This window comes from Eubalaena glacialis, chromosome 8 (genome assembly GCF_028564815.1).
Source record: "Eubalaena glacialis isolate mEubGla1 chromosome 8, mEubGla1.1.hap2.+ XY, whole genome shotgun sequence".
Taxonomy (NCBI): Eukaryota; Metazoa; Chordata; class Mammalia; order Artiodactyla; family Balaenidae; genus Eubalaena; species Eubalaena glacialis.
In genome coordinates, this window is record NC_083723.1 from 115,251,285 (window position 1) to 115,264,412 (window position 13,128).

At 45.2% G+C, this 13,128-nt stretch overlaps 1 protein-coding gene across 3 annotated transcripts in view; it reads right to left on the reverse strand.

Annotated features, from left to right (window-relative positions):
* The window catches only part of DENND2A (DENN domain containing 2A), a 104,418-nt gene that overhangs the window by 24,018 nt on the left and 67,272 nt on the right, over window positions 1–13,128 (reverse strand). For all 3 annotated transcript variants that reach the window (XM_061198818.1, XM_061198817.1, XM_061198820.1), the window contains 5 exons: window positions 8,636–8,745; window positions 7,552–7,621; window positions 6,375–6,452; window positions 2,699–2,839; window positions 1,175–1,323 (listed from right to left, as the gene is read on the reverse strand). In XM_061198818.1, coding sequence (XP_061054801.1) covers window positions 1,175–1,323; window positions 2,699–2,839; window positions 6,375–6,452; window positions 7,552–7,621; window positions 8,636–8,745 — 548 coding nt within the window. The remainder of the gene's footprint in view (window positions 1–1,174; window positions 1,324–2,698; window positions 2,840–6,374; window positions 6,453–7,551; window positions 7,622–8,635; window positions 8,746–13,128) is intronic.

The following is a 13,128-nucleotide window of genomic DNA, read 5'->3' on the forward strand; positions in this document are numbered from 1 at the left end:
GATGGACCCCACATTCATACACTTTGTCCTTTCCATCCTTCTTTCCCTTTTCTTCTTCCTCCCTTTTGTTTTCTAGAGTTGAGAGTCATATTTCCTCTCCAAACCACAGTTCTCCAATTTTCGTGTTTTGGCATTTCTTCTTTCCAGATGGACTCTCAGCTGGCCTCCCTGCCTCTCCTGGTCGGTTGGCCCATCTCTAGCTGGGCCCCATATCTCAGCTCTTCCTGGAATTGCAGCCACCACTTGTGCAACTATGTCCTCAGCTCCAAAGCGAGGAAGGCTCTGATTCAGTATTTTGAAATGATGAAAATGCCAGGAATTTTTTTTTTTTTCTCTTTTAAAGTTCAGAATTAACCCAAATCCCTACCTGCATCTCCTTCAGGATCTTCTTTGATTTGTGGCCTGGGCTTTGCAAATCACTGAATGTGACCACGAGGATGTGGGTGCATCCTACTGGGCAGTGAGTTTGTGTGTGTGATTTACGTTAGTACTGAGAGGAAGGGATGCCTTAGGCTCTGTCTCTGCTTTCCACCATATGGCCCTGCAGCCCTCCATGAAACGGGCCTTGCCCATCTCTGCCAGTTCCTGGCTTTCCTCTGGGCTTTCCTCTCTGCGCAGCTACACTGAGCTGCTTTGCAAGTTCCTGAAGGCGATGCTCTTGGCCTCCCGTCTCCCTGCCTTTGTACAGACGGCTCCTTTTGCCCAGAATGTGCTTTCTACTTGCTCTTCACCTTAAGACACAGGGAACTCGCCTCCTCTGGGAATGAGCACCCTCCTCGCTCTCCAGATGCTCTGTCTCTAGTCAGCCTTTACGACATGCTGCTGGGTGGTCTGTTTACTTCTCCATTTCCCCCCCTTGGACTGAGGTCTCTTTGAGGACAGCTCTGTGTCTCTTATGCCTCTTTCCTTAGCACATGGAAGGGTGCCCAGCACAAAGCAGAATGAGTGAAAAGTAGACCAAGTACCAGAAAAGTAGTGCACAGAAGTGCGGGCTCACCTCACTTTACACAACTGGTGTGCCTCACAAACCTCCAGCCTTAGTTGCCCACTGACTCACACCCCTTCTTCAGAGGATCTGCCTCTGCAATCCCAGGCAGTCCCCACCCTACAGATTCCAGACAGTGTGAGATGCCCGCCGCTCAAACACCTTAGCAGGAGTAGCCACAGGTGGTACCTGAGTTTGTCTGCGATGAAGATGACCCTCCTTTCCAGAAGCAGGGAGGCAAAAACACAGAGCAGGTGTCGGACGCTGAGACAGGAAAAGAGAGACTCAAAGTCCACGTGTTCGAGCCGGGAGTCCAGAGGGCGGCACAGTTCAATCACCTGCCGGGGAACAGGAGCAGCGTGAGGGGGGCCAGGCCTCTCACACGCAGTGCAGACCTGGGGCTCTGCGATCTGCAGCCGGGGTGGCCCACTGCCAGTGGAAAAGGGAAAGAGAAAAAAGGAAAACAAAAGGGACTGGGAAAAGCGAGATCGCAGGAGATTGGGGAAGGAGGTGTGTTTGGTAGGGACTCAGTCTCACAGCTGCGTGTGAGGACAGTTTGGACGAAGGTGGGGAGAGAGGACTGCAGAACAAGAGGCCCTCGGCCCAGGATGGTTGGAGACCCTCCTTGTCGATAACATATCTGGAGCCCACACAGGGAGTTCTATGGCTGTTGAGGTCCTGTCCCTCGCAGTCCCACAGCAAAGCGTCTCCGTCTCACATGGGAATCACAGGCTCACGCAGAAGGACCAGCAGATCCAAGCACCTCTTTCAAGACTCACCTCCTCTAGAAGGCGATTTGTAATGAACTCAACCCCATTCCAGCCCCTTCCCAATGATGGCTCTTTCAGCTTGTGTGCTTAGCGTGCGTATCTCCTCACTCCGTACTTGCTGAAACGTTCCTGAGTTCAAGTCGTTACTCACGTGCAGGTTTTTCTTTTTAAATAGCTGACTCCTTCTTGGTGAGCAGAGACTGGCTTCTACTCTCAGCACGGCACCTGCCCGGTGCTGCCGAGACAGTGGGGCTCGCTAAGGTTGACACCCCCATGGCCAAGCCACCTGCGTCTGTAGGGGTGGTTTAGGATTCTCCAGCAACAGGGAGACTGCTCCTCTCTGTGCTGGGAAGTTGGGTTGTTCCAGAATATCCCAGACACATCCTCATCCTTCCCCTGTCCCCAGAGGTGACCTGCTCTTCCGAGGGCCTTTAGAACTGGAGACTCAAGGCTGAATGGGATCTGCCCTCTGATATCCACAGAGTCACACACAGGGAATGGGAAGGATGAAAACAAGCTCTGGCATCAAATCCCAGCCCAGCCAAGGAAAGGGACATGCTTCAAAGTCTAGGATGAATGAAAGGTAGTACCTGAGCTTATCTTCCCTGAAAAGAATCTGCTTTACACTATAAAGTGGTAGAGGTGATGCAGACCAAAAACCTAAATAGGTTCAAATACAATTTATGAAGGTAGTAGGCTAATAAGAGAAGCTAAAGATGTTCACTGCCCTGGCATAGTTCTGAGCCAGAATCCTGGGCTGGACGGACTGGACTTAGGGTGGAATTTACGATACTCTTAGAGATGGGTGATCTGGGCCAGGCTGAGGAGCAAGGGGACATCACTGAATGTGACAGCCCACTGAAAGCCAGCCCCTGGGACCACTGGGACTTGGCCACTGTCTGGGCTACTCCCCCCAGGACAGGAAAGGACTCTGATGGCTTACCTCAGTTCCTGATCCTGGCAAGAAGTTCTTGACAACAATGGTTTTGCCCAGGGCTGGGAAAGGGGCTTCCATGACGCTCCTCATGAGAGGCTGGACCAGGGCGGGAGAGATGCCTCGTCGTTTTTCTACCTCATCCAAGATCTGCAAGGGGCAGAAAAGCAGCTCAGCTATCCTGAAGTCAGGTCACCAAGGTATAGCTCTGTTCCAGATGAAGTGGGCCTGCCACAGAGGCTGAGGAATTGTGGGGAAGCCCGTTGTCCTCATCAGGCCAAAGTCTCTTTCACCTTGTGTGTTAGGGCCCCAATTCTCTCCTCTATGCAGCCACTCTTTTTCCACGTGACTCTAATTTCTCCCACTAAAGGGGTGAAGTATAGTTTCTTGCCCCCTTGACTTTGAAAACTGTCCTATTTGTCACACGGGTATGGCCATGTGACTTACTGGATTGATATATGCATTCTCAATGGGAAGAATAGCACCCCCAAAGAGGTAAAAATTGGTTTGGGGGTTGGTGGTGAAAACCTTAGATATTGTGAGGGTTTATAGCCTTCTAAGGTGCCATAGTACATAAACAGGCGATATATCTATGGAATTAAAATTTCTCTGGGGGGGGACTTCCCTGGTGGCACAGTGGTTAAGAATCTGCCTGCCAATGCAGGGGACACGGGTTTGAGCCCTGCTCCGGGAAGATCCCACATGTCGCGGAGCAACTAAGCCCCTGCGCCACAACTACTGAGCCCGCGTGCCACAACTACTGAAGCCCGTGCACCTAGAGCCCGTGCTCCGTAACAAGAGAAGCCACCGCAATGAGAAGCCCGCGCACTGCAACGAAGAGTAGCCCCCGTTCGCCACAACTAGAGAAAGCCCATGCACAGCAATGAAGACCCAATGCAGCCAAATAAATAAATAAATAAAATTAAATAAATTAAAAAGAAAGCTTCTCTGGGGGGTAGCCATTAGGGCAACACAAACCAAAACCAATGAGATACCACTTCATACCCATTAAGATGGCTGAAATAAAACACAGGTAACAGGTATTGGTGAGGAAGTGGAGAAATTGGGACCCTCATACACTGCTGGTGGGAGTGTAAACTAGTGAAGTTTTTCTTTTGAAAACAGTCTGGCAGCTCCTCAAAAAGTTAAACATAGAGTTACTATATGACCCAGCAATTCCACTCCTAGGTATTTAACAAAGAAAAATGAGAACATGTTCACATGAAAACTTGTACATGAATGTTCATAGAGCATTATTCATAGTAGCCAAAAAATGGAAATAACCTAAATGTCCATCAACTGATGAATGATAAACAAAATGTGATATTCATATAGTGGAGTATTATTCAGCCATAAGAAGGAATAAAATACTGATACGTGCTACAACATGGATGAACCTTGAAAACACTGTGCTAAGTGAAATAAGCCAGACACAAAGGTACAAATAATGTATAATTCCACTTACATGAGATCTTAGAGTCGAATTCATAAAAGAGACAGAAAGTAGAGTAGAGTGGTGGTTGCCAGGGGCTGGGGGAGGAGGGAACAGAGAGTTAGTGTTTAATGGGTACTGAGTTTTAGTTTGAGGAGATGAAAAAGTTCTGGAGATGGATGGTGGTGACGGCTGCACAGCAATGTGAATAAACATAATGCCAATCAATTGTGCACTTAACAATGGCTAAAATGGTAAATTTTATGTTATGTATATTTTAGCACAATAAAAAGACAAAAAATTAAAAATAATTTCATGGGGAAGGGAGGCAATTGAGAAAAAATATCTAAAAAGGCTGCTTAGGGGATCAATAATGAAAAAAAGGTTGAGGACGACTGCGCCAGCAGAATGAGGCAGAAGTGACAGTGTGCCGGTTCTAAGCCCAGGCCTTAGGAGGCCTGCCTTATGTGTTTCTGCTCGTCCTCTTGTGCCCCTGCCACAGCTGTGAGAAGAGCACGCATGGGACAGCTTACTGTCTAAGGGAGGTGACAGATGTGTGAGCCAGACCCGCACCCAGACTTGCAGACTTAAGCACAGCCCAGCCAGCCTAGATCAGCCAAGCCCCAGCCTACTAGCAGCACATGAGTGAGGCCATGGAGACCGGCCACGGTGGTTTGTTACATAGCATTATTGTAGCAATACTTCTGCCTTTCTTCAGAGATTCTGAGAGCTGTTCTTATCCATGATTCCTCTTTCTGTACTAAAGACAATTTGCCATTTTAGTTATCCTTGTCCCTCACCTAGAAATAGCTTGAGATCTTGGAATCATTTAGCCAAAGCTCTGTCTATGGTTCTATGCTGAATATCTGCTGTGTGATCTTTGGCAAGTCTTCATATTACAGTCTTAAAAAATATGCTGTCACAAAACTGACATGAAAATGCAGGACTGTGCATCACACGAGTATGTGAGGATGTTTACTTGCTCTGCACCCCCTGCCCGTGACACAGCAATGCAGCTTATGTGAACTCCAAAGCTGCCACTGGGTGCTGGGCTACCTCATTCATAAGCATACCTAGATTCATACCTAGATTCATAAGCATTCTTACAACAACAAGGGCTATGACCTACAGCCTTATTTTCATGTTTAAACAAACCCATGTTGAAGACTGGCATGAGCAGCAGTGCATATCTGTGCTACAGCTTGTAAATGACTGACTTTAATGTACAGTGACTGCCACTTCACGTGGAGTGGAGGTAAGACCATGACTCAGATTACACTGATAACATTAATTACCTCAGACTTGCATACAAGTTCTACCGTGGCAAGAGGTCACACTACATCAGTATAATTCAGGCTTCCTCTGAGTTCAGGAGGAGGGTGGGCAGGAGGGAGACTTTTGTTTCGGAATGCTTTTAGGGAGTGCTGCTTACATCCGTGGACAGCAGATGTAGGACTTCAATTCTCTAAAAGAAAGCTCAGACTGAAATACGTGCTCAAGAAGGATTTAAAAAAAATTTATGGAGGGACTTCCCTGGCGGTCCAGTGGTTAAGACTCCAGGCTTCCACTGCAGGGGGCATGGGTTCGATCCCTGGTTGGGGAACTAAGATCTGCATGCTCTGTGGTGTGGCCAAAAAAAAAAATTTATGGATTATATATTCACATCTGGTTAACACAGGAAAAAAACGTTGAATTATACCTAACTTTTGAGATTGGCATCATATAGCATAGTAATTATCTCCTACACGCCATTCTGGAATACTGGGGTGGGTGAGCCAATTCACCACGGCAATTCCTATGTCTTGATATATTGGCTCATTTTCCAAAATGAAGGACCAAATTATACTAAGATTTTGATAGAGCAGTCTTGCAATAACAAATCTTGCACACACACAACAGATATACACACACGACACATATATACAACACATAATGTGACAAAAGATAATGCTTAAGAGAAGGAAAGTAAAACGTATGGAACATTCTGGGGAGATCCTCTGTCCCTCCCATCCTCAACTGCAATGACTTTGACCTTCTCCCCTCCCCCACTTTCTGGGCCACAACCTTCATCAACTCATTTCCTGTCCCAAAGATTAGAGAATAGATGAGGCTCAAGGAAGGGAGGAGGAAGTGGGAAGGAAAACGGATGGGGGAATAAGAGGATAAAAGTCATGGGAGTTAGGGTGTCTCCTGCGTCCTCCTGGGCCCTGCCCTGCATTCCCTCCCTCCCTTTTCTGAGGCCCAAGTCCTCACCTTCGAAAAGAGGTTGAAGCATCCCAGGCGGCTCACGATGCAATAAACTTCAGGGAGACGCTTTCCTTTGCCACCAGGCTTTTTGGAGTGAAACACAAGGAAATCATGAGTGTTACCAATCTCAGGGGAGGAAAGACCCCAAATGTTTTTAACATGGTGCCTATTGTTTCCATACACCATAGCTTTTGAAAATCAGTGAGGTAAGCAGTTACCAATACCCCGTCTTATAGGTGAAAGCACTTCTGGTTACGTAGACATATTTTTTAATTCTCCCAAAGGGACCAAATCAAGAGTGTTGTGCACATAGCAGGTGCTCAATATGGCCTATAGAACCATAAAATAAGGAATCTTAACTTGTTTACCCATATCACTGTAATTCCTCTCAAGGAAATTATTTATTCTTTATCATTATTATAATAATTCCAAATGAGAAATCATTTCTGAAAATCCTTTTTGGAAACTGACTTTTAATTTTCAAAACAAAAAAGGAAAACAATCTCAACACTTAAACTCTAAAGTAATTATATCAACAAAATGTATTATCCCACTTAACTTTTTCAATTATTATCCATACTTTTTGTTCACTAATTACTAAACAGCCACTATGTGCCATGCATTATTCTTGACTATATTAGCCTATTTGTAAAAAGACTGAAATATACTCTCGGTGGAAAATGATTTGCCACTACAGAAGACTGTCCCCAAAATCGGCCTCAAAAAGACCCGTTCTTAAATGTTTTGGCATAATCATTTCATTGAAATAAGTTTCTGACTTTTAAAGGTTAATGTTCTGAAGGAGACACAAATTATTTGCGTCATAAACAATAAAGCCATCCTTCTTCTGCCCTAACGACTATTATGAATGTTCTCTGTAAGCTCTCAAAGTCTGTTTAGCACACTTTATTAGAGAGGACATTTGGCTTGAGGAGAGAAAGGTCATTTATTTGGCAGGGAAAACAATGGAGAAAGTATTTTCTTTCCAAAGGAGGCAGACAGTGTTCCCGTCTACCAGTAAGACTCACGTGGACCCCCAAATATTCCTCCCCGTTTTTAACTGCCCCGGTGAACTTGCTACACCTCCTGCCCCTTCTCGTGTGGCACGTGGTGAATGAGACCGCAGGAAGCCAGCGCCGGCTCCACACAGAGCTCTTGCTGCCTGAGAGCAGGACGTACTGACCAGCAGTCTTCGGCAGTAACCGAACCTCCTGCTCCCATCTTCTCCAGTTAAGACAAACGAGAATGTTTCACTGCGGTTGGGAAAACGAAAGTGCGTTACAAAGCAAAACCAAACCAAAGTCACGTCGCGTTGAGCAACCAGGGGACATTCTGGAGGAGGCTGTCTGGCTTGTCCATCTCTGGGCTGGGGCTCCGGTCACCTACAGCTTTGGAGTCTGTGTCAGGGACAGGGAGATCTAAAGTGTCGCTGCGTCCTGAGAGGAAGTGAGGAATTTTCTTTTCACCCTGAGCCCTCATACAATCCCATCACCTGGGCCATCCCATTGCATGCACACAGCAGTCATTATCTGAGCCCGGGAGTGAGGTGGCATCTGCTGATCTAGGGATGTGCCTCAGCGAGAGAGCGGTGGAAGAGTAGGACACTTCCGTGCCCCTCTCGGAACTGCCCCTTGCGCGGCTCTCCTAGGCACCGTCTGTGCAGGCCAGCCCGAGGCCTGGACCGTCCCTAAAGACTACTGGGCCAACTTCAAGGAACTTAGTATCCCTCAAACACTTAGGATTTGGAGCCTCCTGAGTTTGGTCAGTTACTGAAACATCTGATAAAAAAATATTGGTCTCCAACAACATGGGTTAAAGCAGAAATGTAAACTTATCACAATCCGAGTAACAGCTGGATGGGCTACTGAAGAAATGTTTCCAGAGCACTGGACAAGTATTAGTGACGGGCAATGTTTTCCTAGGCTATGAATTACCGTATTGCCCATCACATCAGCTTATGAAACACATTCCCAGGTGGAGCGGGAGGTCTGGGAATCTGCATACTTAGCAAGGTGATTCTTGTCTTCAGGCAAGTTTTAAAAACACCTGCGGATGGTGTCAGTCTATTTATCTCTTGTAAAAATAAAATACAGTGTGTGTGAAAAAAATAAAAAAATAAAAATAAAAACACCTGTGGAGGAAATTGCTACACTCGGGCCCACCAGGATCACTTAACAGTAGGACCGACTTATGGGGTCTACCATCTATGACCCCCTCTAGCTCTTGCTTTAGTCTTTGCAGGAGGGGAGGGAGATGCCAGCACATACCTGGTAAACGGCTGGACAGGGGTCCAGTCCTTGGCGTCAGGGAAACAGAATTGGGGGATAGCCTTCAGCTGGTCCTCAGCTTCTCTCATGAACTTGAAAGACCTTTCCAACTGCAGGGAGAAGGGCGAGAGAAGATGGGAGAATAAACCGCAGCACTGGAGAGTGAGGCAGATGCTTGGCAAGAGCACATCTCCCACCTTCCTGAAGTCACGACTGCCACCTTAATCTCCACTTTGAGGAGGGTTTGCAGCTCAGTCTGCTTGGGGCTTTTTGTCCCCAGGGCAGTTCCAACTATAATCTTATGGGGGAAGTGAGGAGAAAAAAAAGTGTGCTTTAGAGAAATGTTCTCTATGCAGAACATTCTGGAATGTAAGTATTTTAATCAATAAGGAAACGCTGTCATAGCAATCCCTTCCAAATCGGAGACTCATGAATCTGCAAGGCAGAGCCTCAAATCCAGTCTTCTGACCTCTGGGCCCAGGCAAACGCGCCCCTCCTTGATCTAGGCAAAGATGTTTTACAACACTTTTTAGTGACTACATCCAGCTAAATTATATTATATGGTGAAATTTAACTCATTTCAGGAAGTCTTTGCATGTCAGAACTGAAGGAAAACTAGACATCATCCGGCCTGACCTTCTTATTTTAGAGATAAGAAAATAAGCCCCGGGAAATGAAGTGATTTGTCCATGATCACACAGCTAGTATGGAATCTAGTAAAGAATCAAAATGATCTTCATCTCTAGTCTGTCTGTCTTTCTCTCTCTCTCTGATTTATCTGACATGTCACAGACTGGATGAATATCATGTCATTTCGAAACGGAATGAATCAATGAAGTCTGATTTAGAGATGATATTTAAAGCCACGAGTCTGCTTGTTCTGTGTCTGAACAGGTTATCTGTGCTAAAAAAAGCACCCCATTCTGGGGAATCTGTTGGACAGCAATGCACATGTAGTTAACCATACTGTGCTGTACACCTGGAGATGTTGGGATGGTGAATTTTATGTTATGTGTGTTTTTTTGTCTCAATTGAAAAACAAAGGCACTCTAGGTATAAGTTTGGGATACAAAAAGGAATAGTTTATAATTAGCACAGTTAGCTTATAAATTGGTACTTCTAACGTGTTGGGAAGAATTGTTGGCTTTTGTTGTGTTGTTGATGATAGGTTTACACTTGTTAAGTTTCCTTTATAAACAGTTAAAGAAAAATAAATTATGCTAAAATTATCTTCAGTCATTTGAAATATCAGATATTTGAAGTGAGTGGAGTATGAATTTCTAAAGTTACGAAATTGTAATGTCTAACCTAAATTCTTACTATAATATTTTCCATAATTTCTTATTTTGTTTCTCATAGTTTGCCATTGGCCTCCACCTTAAACCACGCTGGCAGAGAGTTTCTGACATCTGCAGGCCAACAGTACCTTTGACTCCTTCACAGAGGATCTACAAGCCTTCCCAAGGCCATGAAGCGTCAGAGAAAAGAGGTCTCTGAAGGGAGCATCCAAAGGAATAGAGCACCGGGCTGATGGCTTTCAATTTGAAAACCCACTTCTAGTATGATTCCCCTTAGGCTAGATCAAATTTAACTAAAGCTGCTACTACTATTAATGGTTGAGACAACTATCAATGAGTGAAACACAGTCACCATATGTAGACTGAAAGCCAGTCATTAATTGTCCTTTAGTTTTTCTTCTTCAGAATAAATAGTCACTCTTTCTTTTCTGTATAATTGTTCTCTCTTCTATCCATGACTCAGAGGATTCCAAATGGTCCTGGAACAGTCTTTGAGTTGATAATTCACTAGCTCAGACTGTTGCCAAAGCAATAATTTTTGATTACCCTTGGACAGTCTTGCAGAGAAGCAAATACCAGCTGGGTGTAGTTGTTGGAAGGGGTCATTAATCATCACAGAGTGAAGGACCCCAAACTATAAATAATACAAAAGGAAGGAACAATGACATTTCTCCACAGTGGAAACAGCATTAGAGAACTGAAGCGTAGGCCTTGTAGGGAAATGAGTTCTAGCGCTTTTCAATGTGGCCCAGTCACCATTTGGATGCACCCACCCTCAGACCACAGGCACGATACCCATAAATATGTGTATATACACATGTGCTTACACACACTGTCATCAATGTATGAGTTATCAACCCGTATGTGCGCATATATGCTCTTACATGCACAGGAGCACATTTATAGGAAGTGGCACACGGAGATCTCTCTTACAAATACAACCAATCACAGATGGCTGGAAAACAGCCTGACCTCCATGAGTTGTCATAAAGATAACTGCAAGATATCAAGCATTTTAATGGAATACGGCAGGCATGACCTCTAGTGTGCAAATATGGAGTGTAAACCTTGATTAAAGTGGCTATAGGGGTGGAGGATAAAACTCATGAAAAAGAGTTAAAAATGAGGAGGCAGAAGGAGAAAAGGGGCCTTCTGACAGAGGGAGCAAGTGAAGGAAAGGAGATATAAAGTAGCCTGGCATGCAAAAATGCATATAAAGAATGATCAGCGTAACATTAAAAATATATATCTAAAGAAATACTGGCAGCAAGATACATTTCCAACAGAAAGAGAGTGGTTAAATAGATTAGGGTAGGGGCTTCCCTGGTGGCACAGTGGTTAAGAATCCGCCTGCCAATGCAGGGAACACGGGTTCGAGCCCTGGCCCGGGAAGATCCCACATGCCGCGGAGCAACTAAGCCAGTGTGCCACAACTACTGAGCCCGCGCACCTAGAGCCCGTGCTCCGCAACAAGAGAAGCCACTGCAATGAGAAGCCCGCGCACTGCAATGAAGAGTAGCTCCCGCTCGCCGCAACTAGAGAAAGCCCGCGCGCAGCAACGAAGACCCAATGCAACCAAAAATAAATTTATTTTAAAAAAAAATAGATTAGGGTATACCCACATAACGCAGCATTATGTAATTTCAAAAATGATGTTTTAGAATTTGTATTAAATATGTTTATAAACAATGACAGGTTTGTAAAACATGGCACGGAAATTACACAATGTATGATCTCAGTTTTGTAAGAAAATTATACTATGAGAAAAGACTGGAAGAAAACACAATAAAATGCTAACAGTGATGATCTCTGTGGGATTAGAGATGACTTTTTTCTTTATACATTTCTGGATTAGTCCCCCTTTCAACAGTGACTATGCAACTTTCCACTCAAAAAAAGTTTTAATGTGATGTCTAGAAGTCTGGAGATTCCATGTTGGAAACTCAAGCATTCAATAGTTAGGTTGATTCATTAATTCATTCACAAATTAACGCTTTTATTCCTGGAACACTGGTTAAGTATTGCTATATGTATAACATTGTGTTATGCCCCAAAGGAAGTAAATAAAATAATAGGACAGTCCTTCATGCATTGGTGCAAGTGTGGTTCTCAACTAAATATGGGCACACCCATAGCACTGGGGTTTTCAGAGGATCATCCCCGGAGCTCAGAGAGAGGAAGTGGAATAAGTGCCGGTGTGGAGGGCTGGTGTCTGTGGTTTATTTCAGTTACACATATTTCCATCCTAAACTCCAAGCAGAGCACTTGATTGCTGTGCTGGAACCCAGTGCGCAGGACAGAAGGAAGGCTGGCCCGAGAGAGGAGGAGAGGGACAGCTGGAACCTAGGTCTTGGTAGATGCTGGGATTATGCTTGGGCGGTGGCAGCAAAGGGAGGCCCTGATGGGACTAGGACATGAGCGCCCTCCCCTGGTCCTGTCTCTGAGCACCTGCACTGTATGAATTGTACAGAGACTGTCACGTTGTACCTCGTGAGTCCTCGTGGGCTTATCTCATGCCCTCCTATCAGAGTGTAAGCTCCCTGAGGACAGGAAACGCATTTTGCTCATCTTTGTAATGCCCTGGGGCCAAGCAGAAAACAGCTGGAATGTAAAAGGGTCTCAGTAAATTCTGGCTGAACTGAATTAGAATGTGGTGGAAGCTCTTTATTACTGATGTCAAAGGCTAAGAATAATTTATATATTCTAGGCCATGTCATTTTCGGCTTTATTGAGTGCCGTTTCATTTTAGGAGCCATGATTTAATATATGGTAAAGCCACATCCACATAGCCATGACCCATGTGAGAACAGAACAGGATTCTCGTGCATACGCACATACAGAGGCACACAGGGCACGTAGGGGTGTGTAGCATGGACACAAACATGACACTCCTTAGGGAGAGTTGTGCGGTTGATGGAAAGAAGCTTCTAGGACAGGTTGGGAAGAGACGTGGCTGGATAAGGAGACGGGGAGGATGAAGAGGATAGTACAGTCAGCACAGTGACCACAGGAAGGGGGGTAAGCATTTCTGTCCCTGCTTTGAGTCTTGACTCTCACACCTCCTCGGACCTCCCAAATTCTCCAGCAGCAGTTTTTTTCATTTGATATACCTTAATTAGGACCCATTTTTGAAATTCTAGACACTGAATGTTCCTTGGGCTCCTGTACCTCCCTGAAACCGTGAGTCCCAGTAAG